Source organism: Geotrypetes seraphini, chromosome 16 (genome assembly GCF_902459505.1).
Source record: "Geotrypetes seraphini chromosome 16, aGeoSer1.1, whole genome shotgun sequence".
NCBI classification, from domain to species: Eukaryota; Metazoa; Chordata; class Amphibia; order Gymnophiona; family Dermophiidae; genus Geotrypetes; species Geotrypetes seraphini.
The window spans coordinates 54,445,509-54,467,366 of NC_047099.1; the positions used below are offsets into that span (position 1 = coordinate 54,445,509).

Here is a 21,858-nt window from a genome sequence, read left to right on the forward strand (position 1 = left end):
TGTTTCATAGTATCTGGCTTTATGCATTTAATCTTCACCGGGTCTCTTATAGTGACTTATACTATATTCATAGAATGTGGTTAAGTCTTTCAAAACAATAAATAATATATGATAAATATCTTTTGTGCTTGCTATTTTTTATAAATACTACTTAGCTTGAAGTGGTCAAATCCTTAGTTTGAAACACATTTCATAGAATCCAAGTGGCTATAAACTAGACTAGTCTAGCCATTCAGATACTGAAAGGGAAGATCTACACAGACATAGTTAACTAGCAGATAATTCCTTCTTTTGTAATGAATCCAGGCTTAAAAATGCATCAAATATAAGAAAATAAAGAAAGCCTTGAATCTTTTAGCATAAAAACAATGATCTGTCAATGGAACTGACCGACTTGCCATTGCTTTATAGACACCTTTGCATGTTGAAGTCTGGGACATGACTCTTGCAGCAAGCTCATGCCAGCATGGAACTCAGTAAGTTGGATTCTTCGCAGTATTTATCTCTGTCCTATCTGATGTTTCTTTCTATGGGTTCTTTTACTACTGCGAGCAAACAATTAGCATGGGCTAAATGCCGCACAACCCATTAGTGCATGGCACTAATTTGTTAAGCATGCACTAAATCTGTTAGCCCACCTTAACAAAAGGACCCCTTAGTCTGCCTGTTTGCCACCTTATCTGTAACAATGGCTGCATTCTAGCTCTGTGCCCGGTATTCATATCTACGTCCTGCAACTCCCAGCAGTGTGACATCATCTGCCGTGCAGCAAGAGAGTTGGGAACCTTATAACGGCACCCATGGGTTTCGTGCTCGACACTCCAACTAGCGCATGCATTAGACTCCTTGGTTCGTGAGTTAGCGACATCGCTGCAGACCCCTGGCACCCGGTGTGGGCCTCCCTGCCTGGTGGCCTGATGCAGTCAGGGTGCACTGAAGACAGTCTGTCGTGGGGGCAGGGGCCCCATCCCCCCCCCCCTATTCACCACCCCATGGTGGTCTGTATCCCGCAAATGATGAGATGATTTGGATAGACTGGAGTGAGCATCGACGGCAACTCGAGTAGTTGGAGCCTGGCAGACTTCTATGGTCTAAGACCCAGTAATATCAAAGAAAAAAGACAATTCAATTTAATCTGTAACTATTGGGCAGACTGGTTTTTAATTGCCATCATTTACTTTGCTACTATGGGCATAAAGGACAATTCTATAACTATGGGCTAGATTCACTAAGCAAACCGATCGTGTACCGATCGGTTTACGCTCACTTTCCGACTATGGTTTGATTCACTAACCTTCCTCCAGACCCCATCCACACCCGATCCGATCTGCGCATGCAAATAAGTAAAAAGGCATGTAAATTTCTTAAGGCATCGATTCATGAAACCATTTTGTCCAAACCGACTGGCCTTTCCAATCCAAAAAGTTTCGACTGCTGAGGACCAGTTGCTTTACATCCTCGCCGACTATTCCTGCCTAGCAACTGCCGCGTGCATTTTAAGAACCCCATTAAAAATATATATCTACCCCTCCAAAAATCCAAAATATATCAAAACTTTTAAATCTATGTAAACTTTCATGTGCATAAGCGTTAGAAATATTTTTTTGGAATGCGCATAATGAGCGCGGGAGTGAATCTCAGATTTGTAATGCGCATGACGAGAAAATCGCGGATGAAACCCCGTGCTCTCCTTGCGCATTGTACATTTCATATATCAATGCCAAATTTAAACAAAAATCAAAAATAACTTTTAAGGGCCAGCTATCCCTCCTCCCCCTTCCTTCCAGCTAGATTGTCGCGTGCATCTGACATCACGGGGTCGCCTTTGGTTGCTTCGTGTTTCTCGGCAGAAAGAGCCGCACAGCCTCCTGGGATTCGTAGGCTGTATATCACAGCGCGTGATCCCAACTGTTGTGCCTTCTAGCAACTTAACAGTTCTTTTCCTGAGAGAAATGGACGTCGCTCGTCGGCTACGCTATCTGCTTCTTTTGGAACACGAGTCTGCCGAGGAGAGGTTGGTAAAAACTACACTTCTTATATTGCATTTTTTACGACAACAATGCTTTGCGGTAGGCGCATTCGGAGCCCGCCAATGACGTCCGCAATTAAACCCCACCCCATATCCACGCAGTGAAGTCCTAAAGAGCTAGCGCATGCGTTATGTGCTTCAAAACCAAAAAGGATACAGTATGCACGCGCATTGATCGATGTTACAGCGAGACGTGTGTGCGAATGGGGGCATGTTTACAATTTGATCATTTGCATGAACAAGCTTTACTGAATCGATCGGCCAGAATGACTCAGAAACGGATAGGACACAAATCGGAGCGATTTGTGGACTTCAGTGAATCTAGCTCTATGTGCCTGAGGTGTATGTGCCAAAAAGTAGCATTTACATATGTAAACACCCTATATGCAATTCTATAGGGGGCTGCATAACTGCAGAAATGTAAGGGAATGTTTGCATGGGTGGTGGGACATGGGCATGCTGTAGCATGCCAAGGGTAGGGTGGTGGGACAGTCTGCCCCGAGTACTGGCAGTGGGCAGGTGGGTGGAGAAGTTGCATGACTGCAGTCCATATGTACATGGCCATTGGCTCTGCTAGTCCCCTCCCCCTCTGATGTAGGTTTTCTGTTCCGGGGCAGTGGACTTATAGAGCTGATGGCCACACAACTACTTCACATATCCTCCCCTCCCCCACTGCTGGAGGGGGGTTCCGCCCATCATGGCCATCAAACCAGGTATGTCACTGTGGGCTTGTCTTCCATTTAGGCAAGCAATTTATAGAATAAATTATGCTTGCCTTTATGCATTTAGGGGCATTCAATTATACCAGCTCTAAGGCTGGTATAACTGTGACTGTCTAATCGTAAGGCATGTTGACACCAAGTTACGCTAGACTCCAGAAGCCATTATGGGAAAGGTGCATCCTACATGGAGGGACCCACTTACAAAATTACCATTCTTCAGCAAGGAAGTTATAATAGATTCAAAAAGATTTGGGGGCCATTGATTGCATATTCTAATGATTAGACACTTTGGACACCTTGTTATTACATAGGAATATATTTAGTGTGGGGATGGGGAGGTATGTTATGTGATTTAATGAATTTATTACTGATAATTGGGTTGGGTGGGGGGAGGGGAGATTTTTTTATATGTACTGGATAATAATTGTTAAGTATGTCAAGTGATTTGTACAAATTATCTGATTGAATATTGTACACTTGTTGCAAGAGTCAAAAATGAATAAAAAATTATATAAAAAAAAAATTAACATTTTCTTTTTTTTTTTTTAAATTTCTTTATTCATTTTATAACTTACATCAAGTGTACAGTAAATATCAAACAATTATAATACAACATCACTTGAAAAATCTTCAATATCATACACCAAGAAGATTTAACCCCCACCCCCCTCCCAAATTCATATACAACTAAAATATACCACATGAAAATAATATCTTATGACATTCCTATATATATTCTTAATGGAAAACCAAGAAACCCCACCCCCACTCCAAATCCACATGTATATTAATTATCATTTTCAAAACAAAAGCATATGTTTCTACTTTGGTTCTACCTTGAAAGTGCTTCCATATGTATATATGGGCCCCATCACAGATGGCATGTGGTAGGAACTAATTCTATAATGGAACCTAGCATAACCAGCTGTCAACATGGTGTGTGTATAAGCATGTGACATCTTGTTGGCATATTCAGCTGCATAGTTTTATGAGCCCTTTTTTTTTTTTTGTAAATCTTTATTCATTTACAAATCAAAACAACAAGTGCACAAAAATACATCATACAAGTAATTCCAATATAGCACTATAATATCTAACACATAAAATCTAATAGTGTAATAACCCCACCCACCCATCCACCCTTCATCACATTTTCAACTAAAATAGAATATACACATGGTTGTTTATATTACATAGAGTTTTATGGACCCCTACGAGATTACAAAAATTAGATAGTAGTAGATCTAATAGATGCTGGCATTGTAGGATAGAAGTGGGGACATTGGACCATTTACTATTCTTTTGTCCCTGCATTAATTCCTTTTGGAAATTAATTTGGCCCCAAATTAATAATTTAGAAAATCATGTTGGACTATCATATGATACAATATTATTTGGAACAGCAATGAGAACACAGAGTCCGATTTCAGCTAACAATAATAAACTTTTATTAATTTTAACAGGGGTCGCTATACAGCAAATTACTCAGAACTGGAAGGATTACACTAAATTGAATTACACTTTTTGGTGGAATTCAATTTGTCATATATATAAAATGGAAAAAGTATTGGCATTACAACAAGGTTATATTAAAAAATTTAATAAAATATGGGGACCATTGACAAATTATTCTATTGATCAGATATAATAACACATGTATAGAACATATAGAAGGGGTAGGGAGGGAAAACTATTGTAATATTAATATGATATAAAATTCTGATAAAGGGTTTATTTAATTCACATTGTAAGAACATTTAATAATAATTTCAAGTGTTTTTTCATAATTGAATGTATTACATGTATTTCACTTGATGTAAGAATTTAAAAAAAGAATAAAAAATATTAAAAAAAAAAAAAAGAATATACACATGTTATATACCATATTATAACATATCTTGTAAAATTACTCCCCAACTCCACCCTCTCCCTTGAGTGTGCTAAATACAGCTAAGAGAGAAAAGGAAAAGAAAAGAACTGATGACTATTCATCGCAATACTTTGCCAATGAGCCCTTTTCTATGCAGAAAAGTGTTTTGGGAATTTCCCCTCATAATGTGCCACAAAATTATCAGTTACTTTCCTTTTAGAAACATTCCATTTTTTGAGTGGCGAGTAATGGAATCTGGTCTGAGATGTCAGTGGGGAGGGATACGCAGTGATACCAGTGAATCTTTTGTTTTGTCTGTAGGAGGACGTCAGGATATGTCCCCCATAAGGAGAAGAAGGAAAGCTGTCTATTCGATGGAACTGGAAAGGGCCATGGCTGAGCAGGAAATGACGACAGATGATTTCGACATTCTGAGGTCTCAAAATGATCCAGTTGTTTTAACTGAAAGATTATAAGGGGTAATTTGCACATGTTCAAGTGGGTGCTTATAAAATTGATTTAGTCCTGTGCAATCATAAAAGCAGGTACTCAAAAAACATGCGGCCTGATAATTAATGCATTATCTGCTACTAACCAGGGTCACACTGCAATTTGCCTGGAGACCTGCTTTAATACCCTGCCTACTCCTAGGATAAGCAGCATAAATTCTATTTTACTACTTGGGATCTAGCTAGGTACTTGGGACCTGGGTTGGCCACTGTTGGAAACAGGAGATTGAGCTTGATGGACCTTCGGTCTGTTCCAGTATGGCAATTCTTATGTTCTAAATAACTATCCAGATAACTTAGGAGAGGCCCTGACTATTGTCTTCATCCTGATAACTCCTGCATCAGATATTCAGCACTGGCTGATATCTCGATACTGGCATTGCATATCTGGGTATAACTTACCGTATTTTCGCGGATATAACGCGCGCGTTATACGCGTTTTTACCTACCGCGCATACCCCCCGCGCGTTATATGCCTGAGCGCGGTATACAAAAGTTTTTAAACATAGTTCCCACCCCGCCCGACGCCCGATTCACCCCCCCAGCAGGACCGCTCGCACCCCCACCCCGAACGACCGCTCGCACGCGCTCCCACCCGCACCCGCATCCACGATCGGAGCAAGAGGGAGCCCAAGCCCTCTTGCCCGGCCGACTCCCCGACGTCCGATACATCCCCCCCCCGGCAGGACCACTCGCACCCCCACCCCGAAGGACCGCCGACTTCCCGACAATATCGGGCCAGAAGGGAGCCCAAACCCTCCTGGCCACGGCGACCCCCTAACCCCACCCCGCACTACATTACGGGCAGGAGGGATCCCAGGCCCTCCTGCCCTCGACGCAAACCCCCCTCCCCCCCCAACGACCGCCCCCCCCCAAGAACCTCCGACCGCCCCCCCAGCCGACCCGCGACCCCCCTGGCCGACCCCCACGACCCCCCCACCCCCCTTCCCCGTACCTTTGGTAGTTGGCCGGACAGACGGGAGCCAAACCCGCCTGTCCGGCAGGCAGCCAACGAAGGAATGAGGCCGGATTGGCCCATCCGTCCTAAAGCTCCGCCTACTGGTGGGGCCTAAGGCGCGTGGGCCAATCAGAATAGGCCCTGGAGCCTTAGGTCCCACCTGGGGGCGCGGCCTGAGGCACATGGTCGGGTTGGGCTTCAAGGGGGGACAGTGCACGGAAAGTCAGGGGGGTGAACGGAGAGTCGGGACAGCGCACGGAAAGTCAGGGCAGTGCACGGAAGTCAGGGGGGGCGAAAGGAGCGTCGGGCATCATGCGCGGTATACCCGTGAGCGCGGTATACAAAAGTTTTTGTACATATCATCGTGGTTTCTGCGCGCTATACCCGTGTGCGCGTTTTACACGGGTGCGCGTTATATCCGCGAAAATACGGTAATCATGGTAGCTGGTGTTATCCCTCTATCCTGGAACTCCCCAACCCCTACTTCCTCCAGATCCTCCCAAATTTTTAAACTATCCTTCCCTTCCATAAAAGGTATTTCCCATGTAGGCAAACTTGGGTCATCCCTCCCCTTTAGAATCACTGAGATCTGGAATAACCTCACCTCCCCTCTCCGAACCTCAAGCTCCCTCCAACTCTTCCGCAAACACCTAAAAACCTGGCTATTCTCAAAACTGTAACACTTCACCCCTCTTAGGCCTCTCACCTTCCCCCTTTACACCTAACTCTTTAATCTCTCCACTGTAGTTCCTCTCTCATCTTTCTTCCTGTAAACCATGCCGAGCTCCGCATTCGTGGAGATGGTGCGGTATATAAACCCAAGGTTTAGTTTAGTTTAGTTTAAAACAAACGCTGACCACTGTGAGGTCAGAAAAATCTCTTAAGAACTTCAAGTCACAGTTAAAAGCCTACTACTTTACAAAGGCATTTGTTACACCTTCCTTATAGACCAAATCTTTCTACGGTTAACACAAACATTAGTGACATTAGTATATGATAGCAAAATACCTTTCCAGGAGTCCATTTTATAAGCATGTCATGTTTAAAACAGTGTAAAGTTCACATGAAAGCCCAGATAATCCAAATTAAGGTCCTTATTCATAAGAAAACTGCTTTGTGAATCGGGCCTTAAAAGTGAAAGGAAACCCAGAACAGAGTCAAAGGAAGTAGACAATAATGCAATCCATGTATTTGTTTCTCAGCTGTCATGCTCCGAGTGAGTCTCTGCTGACATCTGGATCTGGATTCTGTAACTACCAAGGCATCTTCAACTTATCCATAGTCTTGTTGGTAGGTAAAGGGTAGAGAGGGTGAAGGGTCAGCAGCCTGATTTGAAAGGAAGTACCGAGACAATTCGGTATGTAGTAATTCATTAGGAAATCCTGCAAAAAAAGATATGGGTTCCACCTTCCTTGCAACTATATTTTGAGTCTCTAGTTGGTCAGGTTGTTTCACAGAAATTCAGTAGCTTTCTATTCCCAGCCAACATGGGTCTTTTCTGCTCACTCTGGTGTGCTCTCTTTATTCAGGTCCTCATCCATATTCAGATGTGTTTAGAAAACTTCTCCAAGTAAGTAAAAAAAGCACGCTAATAGGGGAAAAGTTAGAAAGTTAACCCCCACCCCCACCCTATATACCATAGTTTTTGAGTTAACCAGAAAAATGGTGGCTGTGTTTATTGAAATGCACGTTCTGGGGTTGCACAGCATCAAGAATCTGAAACACTTAACAGTTTTTGTTACAAGCTCCAGGGGTTTTTAAAATGTTACTTGATTGCTCAGTTTCCTGATTTCTATTCATCGGTAAAGTGAAAGCAAACAGCTTTGGGTCAGGTACATAAATGGTGATGTCATCACACTTTGCTGAGACAGAAGATCTTTCCCAGAGCTCAGAAGCGTATAACGTTCTGAACTGAGCTTGCATGATTCTTCCTGTGCACAATGGTCTCATCAGTACCTCAGTTTATTTTTTCCCCACACTGCAGAAGAGATGCTTAAACAAAGCTCTGTCATCTGTGTGAGATTTTTCAGTCTGTCTGTTTCTGACATTGTTTTTGTCATCTCCTTCCTAGAAAAATAAGTTTATTGTGTGATGGAATTAACTGAGGTCCCGAGAAGACTGCTGGGTGGGGAGTGTGCTCAGAACTTTACACTAAGGTGGCAGTTCTGATGGTACAGCACTTAGATACCCTCTAAGTGCAAAATGTCACCCACTCGTGTGCCTGATCCCATTCATCATATATGCAAGAGAGCTCCTCTGAAGCTTTCCTGAGCTATGAGAGAAAAACACCATGGGAGCTGTCAAGATGATATCGCCCATTAGAGCATCCCAGGAGTCTATGGAAAGCCCCTGTTACAGGTATCCCTGGAATTCATATCAACCCTCCTTTTGTGTCTTCCCTAGGTACGGACTCCTTGTGGATCCTCATCAAATAGTCTCCAACCTTCTACAAGACCGCTACAACTTTCCAGCCCTATACCTGATCATTGGTAAGCACATATACATTCAAATAATAAATGTGAGAGAATACCAATTTGTTTATGGCAATACCAGTTTGTTTATGGCAATACTCAGGGTTTGGAGGGGTGATAGGGAAGGTGCAATTATGTTAACCTCTCTGGCATTAAAATGCAGCCCAAAAGTGCAAGCTCTAGAGTTTTGTAGCTTCACACCTTAATTGACTGTTCTTGGATGTCCAATTTTGTAAAATCCAGCATTTACTTATAGGAGCATCTTTTGCTAGTTTTCTTGATGACGTTAGTTGTCACTTATGACCTGATGCCCAGTAATGTTTCCCTTTTCCCCCTAGGTTTGAATCTCTTGGTATTTCCTGCACTCTATGTAGAAAATTTCAAGGCAAAGGTAACATAGAAACATAGAAACTGACGGCAGAAAAGGGCCACGTCCCATCTAGTCTGCCCATACCAATGTCCCACCCCCTAACTCCCTCCATGAAGAGATCCCACGTGCCAATCCCATTTTTTCTTAAAATATGACACACTGCTGGCCTCAATTACCTCTAGTGGAAGACTATTCCAGTGATCAACCACTCTTTCGGTGAAGAAATATTTTCTGGTGTCACCATGAAATTTCCCACCCCTGAGTTTCAATGGATGCCCTCTTGTTGCCCTGGGACCTTTAAGAAAAAAGATATCTTCCTCTACCTCGATACGGCCCATGACATATTTGAACGTCTCGATCATGTCCCCCCTCTCTCTGCGAAGAAGACTGAATTTGAGGAATCTCTGATCCTGTAGACCAACTCACTAAGTAACTAAGACACAACTCTGTGCTGGGCACTGGGTGTCTCTAGTTTAGGATTTCTTTTTTTAAATTCTTTATTCCTTTTTTTTTTCTTTTTTTTTTTTTCTGTTTTATAAATCTTTATTCATTTTCTTATGTTACAACAAGTGTTTCAATAAACTCATTAGAAATTTGAATATACACACTTGATTAACTCATATATTAACATCAAATTTAACATTTCATTAGAAATTTAATATTATATAAAGTTATAATATTATGCAAGAAATCTAAATTTATATATTTCTTATTGGATATAATAATCCCCTTTCCCTCCCTCCCTCCCAATCAATAATACATAAATCAATTTTATTGCAAATTCATTCAAGTATTAAATTAGTATGTAATAATCAGAATTAAAAGCCCACCCCATTCCCCTCTATTCAAATATCTTATCTTGGGAAAAGTTAATCATTCATTAAAGAAATCTGTTAACGGTCTTCAGATTTTTCAAATTCTATTCATAGGAAAATTTATCATTCTTTACAAAAATCTTTTAATGGTCCCCATATTTTTTGAAATTTATTCATATATCCTTTATGTGTTGCAATAGCGAGTTCCATTTTGTATATATGGCATACAGAATTCCACTAGAACATATAATTCAATCTATCATGTTGTTTCCAATTGAATGTGATTTGTTGTATTGCTATTCCAGTTAGGATAAATAAAAGTTTGTTATTACTTGATGAAATTTGGCTTCTTGCTCTCATGGTTGTTCCAAATAATATAGTATCATATGTCAAGGCTACTGGATTTTCTAATATTCTATTAATTTGGGGCCAAATTGATTTCCAGAATGATAAGATAAATGGACAAAAGATGTTGCTGGTGGGGATCCCCAAGTCCCACCAACTAAAAGCTCCCCAAATCTCTCCTGCCATGATTCATTAAAGAGCCAATCTTTGTCGGCAGCGTGACTTCTACAAGCTGCTCGCGACGGCCCCACAGCTTACTTCTGACGTACTCCGTCTACGCAGAAACAGGAAGTGGCATTAGAAGGAAGGCTGTAGGGCTGATGCAAGCAGCTTGTATGAGTTACGCTGCGTACTGCCAACAAAGATTGGCTCTTTAAAAGGTATGCGGTGGTGGGCTTGAGATACCAGAGTGCTGGATTGCCCTGGCGGGAGGAGAGATCTGCCCACTCAACTTGGGCGTCTTGCCATGCCTAAAGCAGCAAAGATGGAGAAGACGGAAAGAGAGGTAGAAGGTCAATTCACAGCAAAAACAAATCCTCACTCATCAGGGATAAATCTTCCAGAACTTCCACTGGAAACATAAGCATTGCCTCTGCCGGGTCAGACCAGGGGTCCATCGTGCCCGGCAGTCCGCTCCCGCAGCGGCCCTCCAGGTCCATGACCTGAAAGTTTTCCCTACCTAACCTAAAATGTCCATACCCTATTCACTCAATGTCCTGTAAGGTAAACCTCTATCTGTACCCTGTTATCCCCTTCGCTTCCAGGAAGTCATCCAGTCCCTTTTTGAACCCCAGAATTGTACTCTGTCTTATCACCTTTTTCAGAAATCCAGACAGACATCTTAGATAATTCTTAATCTGTTTCTTTATTATATATGGATATTGCTTGGCCCAACATAAAAGCCCGACGGGACCCGTTTCGCCTCAAAAAGGCTTTTTCAAGGGTTCCAAGGGGGACACTCTTTATAAGTCCTCTCAATCTCAAGGCAGGAGCAATATCCATATATAATAAAGAAACAGATTAAGAATTATCTAAGTTGTCTGTCTGGATTTCTGAAAAAGAAGAAACTTTCCAGTGGAAGTTCTGGAAGATTTATCCCTGATGAGTGAGGATTTGTTTTTGCTGTGTCTTGCCATGCCCCTTGCTGAATCCAAATGCTTATTCGGTATTTGCTGAATCTGAATGCTTTTTCTCACACACTTTACATTCTGTGTTCTTGCAGAGCTACAGTGCAGAAACCCTGGGTTCAGTGCTTCAGTACATACACTTGGCTTTGCTGATAGCAGTTCCAGGCTGCACGATTTATTATGTGAAATCCATTTCTCCAGGTGAGGGAATATATATATATATATATATATTTTTTTTTTTTTATAATTCTTTATTCATTTTTGTATGTTATAACAAGTGTATCAAATAAACTCATATAAAACTTAAAGATATACACTTGATTAACTCACATATTAGCATCAAATGTAACATTTCATTAGAAAATTAGTATTCTATAATGTTAAAATATTATGTAAGAAATCTAAATTTATATCATTCTTATTGAATATAATAATCCCCCCTCCCTCCCTCCCTCCCAATTCAATAATACATTAAAATCATCTTTATTGTAAATTTCAGAAAGTCTGGGGACCGTTAACATATTTTTGTAATGAATGATTAACTTTTCCCATGATAAGATATTTGATTAGAGGGAAAAAGGGGTGGGATTTTATTTCTGATTATATATTTTTTTTTTAGCATAAAATGGCCAGAATATAAATGATTTCTCTGCACTGACTTTTTATACAGATATAGGCATTCTATAAGAATCTAGAAAGGAGTGGCCTAGTGGTTAGAGCTATAGCTGTAGCACGCTGAGGTTGTGGGTTCAAATCCCACGCTGCCCCTTGTGACCCTGGGCAAGTCACTCAATCCTCCACTGCCCCAGGTGCGTTAGATAGATTGCAAACCCACCAGGATAGATAGGGACAAATGTATTTCTTTATTTTAAAAATTGATATACCATTTAAAACTAAGCGGTTTACATCATTTGCATACATAATAAACAAATGCGTGATAAAATAGACATGTGATAAAATAAACATGCAAACAATCCTCAGAAAGATATCATAATTTGGATACTAAAGATCGTGGATAGTTCATCAATTTTACTAGAGGTAGCTGGAAAAAGGCATCTACAAATAACTGCGTCTTAAGTAGTTTTCTAAATCTGCCCTTTTCACAGCAATTTCGTATCTGACCCACCAAGGAGTTCCATAACTTAACTCCTGCACAACAGAAAGTCCTTTTACCAGTCTCGACAAGTCTTGGATTCACAGACGTCCTCAGTAAAGCTAAATTCTCAGAACGCAAAGATCTTTTTGGTGTAGAGCTAAATATATTATTTTTAAATGATTCTGGGATGTTTCCTTACAAGAATTGATGGCAAATCATCACTGCTTTATACTGTACTCTGAAGGCGACTGCAAGCCAATGCAATTTTTGGAGATGTGGTGAAATATGATCATATTTAGACAATCCCATTATCAATCGTGCTGCTGTGTTTTGTATAATCTGAGTACCTAAATGTAAACCACTTAGACAATGAATAGGCAGTATATAAATATAAATAATACTTAAGCATATAAAATGCTATTCTATACTTTATTAGAGTGGCTCTTAAGTGATGTGCAAAACATTTTGCATGTATGATTGTAAATGCACATGTACAGGAGGGTTGTAAAAGAGCTGTCCAATTAACTTAGAGAACTATACAACCTGTGAGTTTAAATGTCCCAGCCATTGCTTATGAATTGCCGACAAAATTGAATTGGTTAAAAAGAAGAGGGGAAAGAGATGCATGGATACTCATTACTATCCAGTTAAACTTAATCAGTTAAGTCAGACTGTATAAACCGCAAGTTTAAGTTAACCACATAAGACATCCCGTTTACTTTAACTGGTTACATAATCATTTCTCTCTCTGGATATCCAATTAACGTGAACCAATGATTATCAGCCTCACAAATTCTAGAACTTGTGTTATTACCTTTGAATGTTTTTGATCATTCAAGGATCCCGTTCTTTAGCAACTCTCCAGACCAGCACAGCTTAATCTTACAAGTGGGTTAAATCTCATCATGACCAGCAGGTGGAGACTGAGACAAAACTTTGGAATAGTACATATCATGTGACTCCTCCCTAATTACCTCAACCTACCTCCAGTGGATATTTGTAACGCTGATGTTTGGTTTTCCTTGCATTCCTTTGTCAGACACTATCGTGTGGACGTTCAGGCGCGTCGGGACGCAGTGTTTGGTGAGCGTGTTCTGGTGTCAGCCCTTCGGGGGTTCCACCAATGATGGGGACTGCTTTGGTACATCCCGCTTGTAAGATTAACCTATGCTGGTCTAGAAAGTTGCTAAAGAAGGAGAATTTATGTTCTTACCTGCTAATTTACTTTCTCTTAGCCTCTCCAGACCAGCATAGGACCCCACCCTGTCTATTGTCATGATTTTAATTTTTCGGTCAGTTTCTAGTATTTTTCTAGGGCTGGGGAGATTAAGAACAGTGGCTGTGGCTTGGCTGGCGTAGCTGGCGAGCTGTGGGGACCTTTGCTATTTGCATTTGTTCCTTTGTATTTTCCAACAGCGTTCTTGTTTTTATTAGTTGTTACTCCTGTTCGGAGTCCTTTTTGCTTTTTCTGTGTATAGTTCTTAGTTCTGCTTGGCTATTTGGCAGACTGAGGTAATTAGGGAGGAGTCACATGATATGTACAGTTTCAAAATTTTGTCTTAGTCTCCACCTGCTGGTCATGATGAGATATAACCCATTTGTAAGATTAACCTATGCTGGTCTGGAGAGGCTAAAAGAAAGTAAATTAGCAAGAAGAACCTAATTTCTCCTTTTTCTCCATGGACATCAAGTATTGCTAAAACCACACAATTGGGTGACATCATCAGGGCAGAGCTACTTTGCTCTTATTCATTGGTGTGGTGGTATTGCCTATTTTCCTAACAGGTCCCCTCTGAAAATTCTTAACAAAATGTATATTGTAATTTTCGCTGTAGTTTTTGTAATTCGCAACCGTTTCCAAACAGGTCCTCTTGGAAATTTTTTAGCAAACTGTATATTTTATTTTTTTGCTTTCTTAAAGTTTCTGTATTTCCTCTGACTATCTGCATATTGTAACTCACTGAATGTCCAGCTCTCTTGAATGTAAACTGCCTAGAAGTCGCAAGATTGTGGCGGTATAGAAGAATAAAGTTATTATTATTATTATTATTTCCTCAGAAAAAACACCATCTAAACCAGTGGTCTCAAACTCACGGCCCGCCAGGTACTATTTTGAGGCCCTCGGTATGTTTATCATAATCACAAAAGTAAAATAAAACAGTTTCTTGATCATATGTCTCTTTAGCTATAAATGACAATATTATTAAGATTTAACCAAAAGGAAAGATGTATAAACTGTAAAGAGTTCTACTTTATACAAAATTGTCATTTCTTTAATAAAACATTAACAATTTTTGTGAGGCCCTCCAAGTACCTTCAAATCCAAAATGTGGCCCTGCAAAGGGTTTAAGTTTGAGACCACTAATTAGATTGTAAGCTCTTCTGAGCAGGGACTGTCTATTGTATGTCAAAATGTACAGCGCTGCTTACGCCTTTCAGCGCTATAGAAATAATAAATAGTAGTAGTAAACTGTGCTACTGAAACAGATGATCCCGACACGGCCAATATTGAGATCCTCATTAAAGGTCTTTGAGGCCCATTGTACTTTTTGGTTTGGCCTCATCTTCCCTCTCCTTTTCTGCTTTGCCCCCAGTGATGTCAACCAACTGGGTTCCTGTAGGATCCTGCTGTCCATGGAGAACACCTGCTTCAAGTATTCAACTGCGTTACTTCACTGTTCTTTCTGGTCCAAACCTCTTCCTGATCTGTGTTTTCTCTCTGCCTTTTTAGTGGGATCGTTGCTTACTTTGCTGCTGTCCATTGTTTTCTTCCTCAAGCTTTACTCCTACTATGAGGTTAACCACTGGTACAGAAGCAAGCACCCCAGAACGTCTCGAGGAGCTATGAAAAAGCTAGGTCAGCTATGATGTGAGATGACTAGAGATGGAACCAGGTTCAGCGGTGGGGCAGGTTTACCTCTCATCCTTTATACCTACAGGGTATGCGGATAAGAGATCCCTGTGGCACTAGCTGTCCAGATAACTTGTAAAGGGAAACTGTGTGGGAATATTCAAAGTACTCTTCATGGTCAGGCTCCTAGCATGGTCTGAAAATTGCTTTCAAAGTGTAAAATTAAGACGCAGGTGCTTGGAACTGGAGACATTTTTTTTTGCCAGAGATTAGAAAGTTAATGTGCTTTTTTTTTTTTTTTGTAAATCTTTATTCATTTTCAAATATTACAAGTGTATAATAGTCAATCAGAAAAATTTTAACAAATCACTTGACAATCTTACTTATACTCCTTAAAATATATAAATATAAAAGAATCCCTTCCCATCCACCCACCCATATATTAGAAAGTTAATGTACTTTGAGAAGAACATTATAACTGTGGCTGACAGTATTCTGATTTCTTCCACAGTTCAATACAGAGGGTCTTTGGGTTTTCTATATTGTTCTTTACTGTGCTCTTTCCAGTGCAAAGGGTACAATAGTCTGGACTATAGGTTCTAACCCCCTAATTGCTGAAACTTGCAGAAGGCATCAGACAGTTTTTTCAGCTCTGCCTGCTTGTGTCACTGGGCAGTGCCCTTCTCCCTCAGTTTTTCTTCTGCAAGTGGGTTGCAAAGGTGCCTTTAGCTCTGCAACTGGGTTTTTTTTAAATCTGATCCTGTGAGGCTTTCTTGTGCCCAAGAGACCCCCAGTATTCCTGGGGGGGCATCTCTGCCTGGGAGAAGATATAAAGATCTGTAGCTAGGGGGGACAAATCTTCTTTTAGAGCATCTACCAAGCTGGCCTACAATAATATTTTGAACAGTTCAGGGTTCGGTTCTCTGGGAGCGCAGCTCGTCCCTGCTTAATTAGGCACTTGAGCACAAGCTGACTGGTCCTGTATTGGTCCTGAGGGATTTTCAGGTGCCTTGTATTTGTAACATGTAATGTAAATGTAATGTAAAAAAAAGAAGGTGAAGTGCTGGTTTGGCATTATGTCAGCGTCTGAGTGGCCTTGGCTCAGAAACACTGCTAGGAGGTTGCCAATGAACAGAAACTTTGCTGGTTGCCTATGTGCCTTGATTTCTATTTCTGGCAAATGACATGCTCCTTTCAGAGTCTGTTGCCTGAGCTATGCTGGATTTTAGAATCAGCTTGATTTTGTGTATTTTGAATACTAGGAATTGATCTGCCTTCAAAACTTTCCAAAAAGAGTGAGAGAGGACAGAAGCAGGTCATGTACCCTTTTAACCTGACAGTACCAGGTAAAGTTTTGCTCACTTTAGAGCTTCTTCTTATCAGGGGAGGGGGAGGAAGTGTGGATGGCACCAGTATTCACCATGTTATAACTAGAAGAGAACATAAAGAACAATAGTAAAAAAGATAAAAAAGATATAAAAAAACAAAAAGAAGTGGATGTACTCAGATCAATGATAGTTCACCAGAAAAGTCAATATACCAAGATTAGTTCTGGTAATTGACCGTGAACACTTGAGATATGCAGTCTCCACTCTGATATCATTAATAAAATGACAAAGTAAATATGCTTTCAAATGCATGAGAATTTCTTTTTTTTATATTCTTTATTCATTTTCATATTTTACATCAATTGCACAAATTATTACACAATATCACTTTTAGATCTACTACATAAAATTCTAATAATATTTTTACCCCCTCCCCCACCACCCACCCTTCAACTGCTTTCCAATCACCATATACACATTATATAACATATTATGTAATATTATTTCCATTACCCACTCCTCCTGATGTGCCATAAAGAAGAAAAAGAAAAGAAGAAGAGAAAAACTGATGATTATTCACTACAATATTTTGTCAATGGCCCCCATATTTTTATAAATTTAGTATATGTCCCTCTTTGTATTGCTATTGCTCTTTCCATTTTGAATATAGCTTTCAAACAGGAGACAATAGTAGATATACTACCATAAACGACAGGATCTATAACTAGAAGAGACACTTTCAAAAATGATTTCTGCTTGTACCTCACAAACAAGAGGTCACTTTGGAATGCTCAATATATCTCTTACCAGATAAGAGTTATTAATTCCTATCTCACAAAAATATAAAATGGAATACTACTCTCTGTTCCTTTTCTTATTCCTGGTACTTCATGTTTATGTGTTTGTATATATTACAACTGCTTTTTCCTCATCGTCCTTCCAGACCAATCCAGACTTGTGGTTTTATGCTCTTCTACCAACAGACTGAGATCGAGAACAACTGATTTGATGACATTATCCTATATGGGGTTCTGTGTAGTCCTCAGACAGCTGGTATTTTGTTATTTCCATAAGTAGGGAGGGCTGGGTTACCTCTCCTGTGGACTGCAAACTAAAGAGGACTTAGATCAGCTGGGGCTGGTCTTGGGACCCTAGGGGCACATAACCTGGTTGTACTAGGTCCCTCTCATGCTTGCCTTTCTGATGGGGTCCAAACTGTAGCGGCATGTCTTCCTTGTGGGAGGAGGCCAGGGGGCCTGAGAGATTTTATGGTGGCAGCTGGTAGGAATTAAAAAGAAAGTCAAAGGCTGAGGCTAGCAGCGAGGCAACATCGAAGCTGGGAGGAGGAGTGTTTCAGGCATTCTGAAGGTGAGTTAACTTTGAAATTGCTGGAGCAAGCTTGGGGTATGCCAAGCACAAGTGCTGTGCTTCCTTAAGATGCTGCCACTCAATTGTGACGATGAATGGAGGCTGAAAGTGCTTGAGGGCCCAGAGGAGTTAAAGCCAGTTGACAGAGATGTGGGGGAGGTCATATGGCCCAGCAGCATCAGTCACCCAGGCCCAAGCCAGGGTAGCTTATGATATCAACTGCCCCCAATTTGTCTATAGCTGAGGGCAAGGCTGCTTGGGTGGTGTTCTAGTGCTGTTCCTAATGGGGGTCCAGGTGAATGGTATCTCTTAGCAGAGCAAGATCTTCTCTAGAATTTGTTTTCCTTATGCATCAGGCTTTTTGTGTCTTTAAGGGATTAGGGACTAGTCCCAAGTTTTGGGGGCTCCTTTTCCACCCACCCACCCCATCTAGCCCATATCAGGCCATCAACCAGTGAGAGGCCCTTGAAAGATTTAGAGAAAGAGATGGTAGAGGGTTCTTTGCTTGAGGGATCTTCTGAGGCTTTTCTGGCCCATATGGCAATCACGAACATGATCTCAGCTGAATGGGATACTCTGAAGGCAGACAGGTAGATCAATAGCCAGGCTTTACTTACTGCTCCCCTCAGAGAATAGAAGCAGTCATGCTGACTTTGAAAAGGTTGTTACTTATGCAAGCAGTAGTGACAGTGCCTCTTAAAGAGGTAAGATAGTGGCCCCCCAAAAGAAGGACAGTTTGTGCTGTTTTGGATTTGAAGCAGGTCAGCAGAGCCTTGCAAGTACAGAGGTTTTGCATGGAGACTTTGTGGTTGGGAATAGAAGCTATTTGATTTCCTTGGATCTGTATTTGCACATCCCTATTCATTACATTACATTGATGTCTTCTATCCTGCCAATACCTTTCAGTTCTAGGTGATTTACAACAAGAAATTAGCCTGGGCATTCCAGGGAGATTACAAGGTTGACAGCTATAGTATGCGTCGGGATCTGGGAAGGGTCGGTACGGTTTGGTTAGATCATTTGACAAATTTCTTGAATAGTATGGTTTTCAGTTCAGCCAGACCTCTAGAAGAATTGTGGTCTTGTGGAGAGATTTTTAGCTATGGGCTCTTTGTTCTTTTTGGAGATCCTAGGAAGGTTACGGCTGCCTCTGTGGTCTAATAGATTATGGAGGCTAATGGTTCAGTGTAGATTATTGGGGGTCATATATAAATCAGAGTCTGAAGGCACATTTTGGGCTGCATCTCAGAACACTTGGTTGATGCTTCATTCATTTATGGGACATTATAGTTTGGTTGTTCAAGCTTGGCAGGACATGGTGTTTTGAGGCAAGTACATTAAAAACAAGCTTGTTGGCAGTAGACTCTAAATGGTGTCTTCAGATGTTTTCTTTTAGCCTCGTTGTTTCTTCCCTTTTGGGGGTCAAAGACCTGTGTGTTGACCACTGTTTGCAATGCCTTCTTGTTGGGAGGAGAGAGCAAATGAGTTATGATTACTTTCTTACAGGAATACTGGCTGGCTTTGGGACCCAAAGGACCCTAAGTAAAGTGATGTTATGAAGCCCATTCTTTTCTTTCCCCATCTGCTGGTAGCAGACCATTAATTTACAAGTCTGGACTGATCTGGATGGACTCAGTGAAAGAAATTTAGCAGGTAAGATCTAATGTCTCATTAATTTCTTTCAACTGAAAGAGACTATGAGAATGTCTTTTAACTTCATCTTTTTCTGTCCCTGTCTTAAGATTTTTGCTATTTTATTGTGGCTCCCACACTCTGTTATCAGCTTAATTTCCCAAGGAGCAAATGGATTAGAAAACACTTCATCTTTTGGAGATTGTTTGAGATGGTAAGTGCGCTGTTGCAGGACTTAAAGCTAATAAGGACTAGGGTCACTAAGATAGAAGAGAATGGGACGGCTGTCTTGTACAGCTGCCAGGTCATACTCAGAGAATGGTGTTGGTTGTTTTGGATTATTAAATGGGCCAGGTTGGCTTTTTAAAGGACATGGTTGGGCAGTTGTTATTTATTAAAGATCTGTAACTCCTCGTAGAGGACAACAGATCCACACAGTAGTACTAGAATGTCTGATAGAAAAGACCAGTACAGAAGAAGACAGCTTTGTGAGTCTCTTTAGCAAGATTGAAACAGCTTGTTCAAAAGTACTATTTGAACACTCAGCTTTTCTGCCGACTATTATTATTATGTTCTTGTATACCGCCATACCCAAAGAGTTCTAGGCGGTTCACATCAATTAAATTAGGATCCGATTTGAACACGGATTTACAACATTTTGTCGGAATTACAAGCAACGAGGAAGGAAGTGCCACTCTGGATCTTCACTTTCCAAGCTTTGGAGTAGATTCTTTAGGAATGCCCAATATTTCCCACACGCCTTCAGAAATCTCATTCTTTTGCTCTCCACCATAATCATAGGACAAACTTAGAGTAGCCCTCTGAGTTTTGTGGTGTTCTCTTTATACAGTTTTTGCAAGGGTTTTTTTTTTCTTTTTTCTTTTCATTCTAGTTTCTACTTAGTTGTTTGATAAGTTTTATTACATTTTTACCACTTCTCCTGCCCCGAGCTCTCCTGAGGGCTTTCAGTTCACGAGCCCAAAGTCATGGAGTCCTAGCTTCAAAGAGACCTCAAATGTTAAAGGCTATTGACACAGATCTCCTAAGCTGCACTCTGAGAGCAGAGGAATACTGGAGGGTGCCAAGAGGACATTTCTGCCCCCTTATACTTGGCTCCCCATTTTACCTCAGTCTGTCCATTCAGATCCACACGCAGAACTCATCTGTTTAGCCATCCAACTCTAAAGGCCTGCCATTACAAAAGATACCTGAATAGAACACTTGCCTTCCAAGCTGGTCAACTAAATGATTGGCTAGGCAACATTATCTCGCGCTCCTCATCCTATCTAAACTTCAGGAAATTATTAAAAACTAACCTATTTAACCGATTTGTAACCTAAGACCTCTTCGCCCAACCTCTTGTTTCCAAGTTCTCTTAGGCCTCCCCCCCTGTCTTCCAGCTCTCCTTCACATATGGCCCCTCTATACTGTACCTGTATCCCTCGGTATCTTTATTTGCTGATTGTCCAGCCCTTCTTTGTTGTAAACTGCCTCAAACTACTACGGCTTTGGCGGTATATAAATTATTATTAGTATTTAAGCCCGTTACATTAACGGGTGCTAGAATAGATATGTGTGTCCATATTTCTTTGTCTCCTTGGCCTTTTTTTTTTTTTAGCACACCCCTCCTCATAAAGCAGCCCCCTTTCTCTCTCTCCCTCCAATCCTCTTGATGCCTGACATCCAAGTAGGGGAAATCCACTCTCCCCACCTCCTTGCTCCTGCTACACTTCCTCCTCGGCTATACACCCGCACACACACACTTACATACAGCTCTCCGGCTCCTCACGCCCCTCCTCCACCTTCCGCTACTTTGTCGGGGGCCAACGTTTTCTTTATTTTCTTTTCGCCTGTTAGCCGTAGTGTAGGAGCGCGTCTTGGTGCGGGCCAGGCTCTGGGAGAACTCGCAACAGTACCGGTCAAAGTTTATTTTAAAGTTTAAAGCCGCTGCGCACTCTCTCCCCTCCCTCCCCCCCCTCCCATCCAGTCCACTAAAAATGCTCTGCCTCGGCGATTTCGCTTATGCCGTAGCGAGCGAGACAGGTCCCTCTCCTGGGGCGGGGCAGGGTCACGATGTGGCAGTAAAAAAAAGTTTCAATTTTTGCACTGGAGTAGCGGTCCGCTGCTCCTACACTACGGCTAACTTCCTAACATGGTTCCCGGGGCGGTCCGCCCCCTTACTATGCCACTGGTTATGATCCCCCGATGGTGGCTATCGTTTCATGGCTCCGCTGCGCACCACCTTTGCCTTAGCGTGCATGCGCACTCAGTGCCGAGGTTGGGGATGGTGGGGAAGCCGGGGTTGTGCGAGCGCTGAGCCGCACCATGGGAGAGGCAGGAAAGGAAGGCCGCCGCTCTTCTTTGACG

At 41.4% G+C, this 21,858-nt stretch overlaps 1 protein-coding gene across 2 annotated transcripts in view; it reads left to right on the top strand.

The window, feature by feature from the left end:
• The window catches only part of LOC117350610 (diacylglycerol O-acyltransferase 1-like), a 38,396-nt gene that overhangs the window by 2,602 nt on the left and 13,936 nt on the right, over window positions 1-21,858 (top strand). Inside the window, exons 2-11 of one of the 2 annotated variants that reach the window (XM_033925003.1) lie at window positions 412-476; window positions 4,943-5,057; window positions 7,291-7,378; window positions 7,618-7,658; window positions 8,492-8,577; window positions 8,898-8,950; window positions 11,312-11,417; window positions 15,044-15,169; window positions 16,426-16,509; window positions 19,602-19,705. In XM_033925003.1, the coding sequence (XP_033780894.1) occupies window positions 467-476; window positions 4,943-5,057; window positions 7,291-7,378; window positions 7,618-7,658; window positions 8,492-8,577; window positions 8,898-8,950; window positions 11,312-11,417; window positions 15,044-15,169; window positions 16,426-16,509; window positions 19,602-19,705 (813 nt within the window). In that variant the 5' untranslated portion in view covers window positions 412-466. Of the gene's footprint in view, window positions 1-411; window positions 477-4,942; window positions 5,101-7,290; window positions 7,379-7,617; window positions 7,659-8,491; window positions 8,578-8,897; window positions 8,951-11,311; window positions 11,418-15,043; window positions 15,170-16,425; window positions 16,510-19,601; window positions 19,706-21,858 lie in introns of those variants that run through there. The other variant, XM_033925004.1, reaches the window with a different exon arrangement.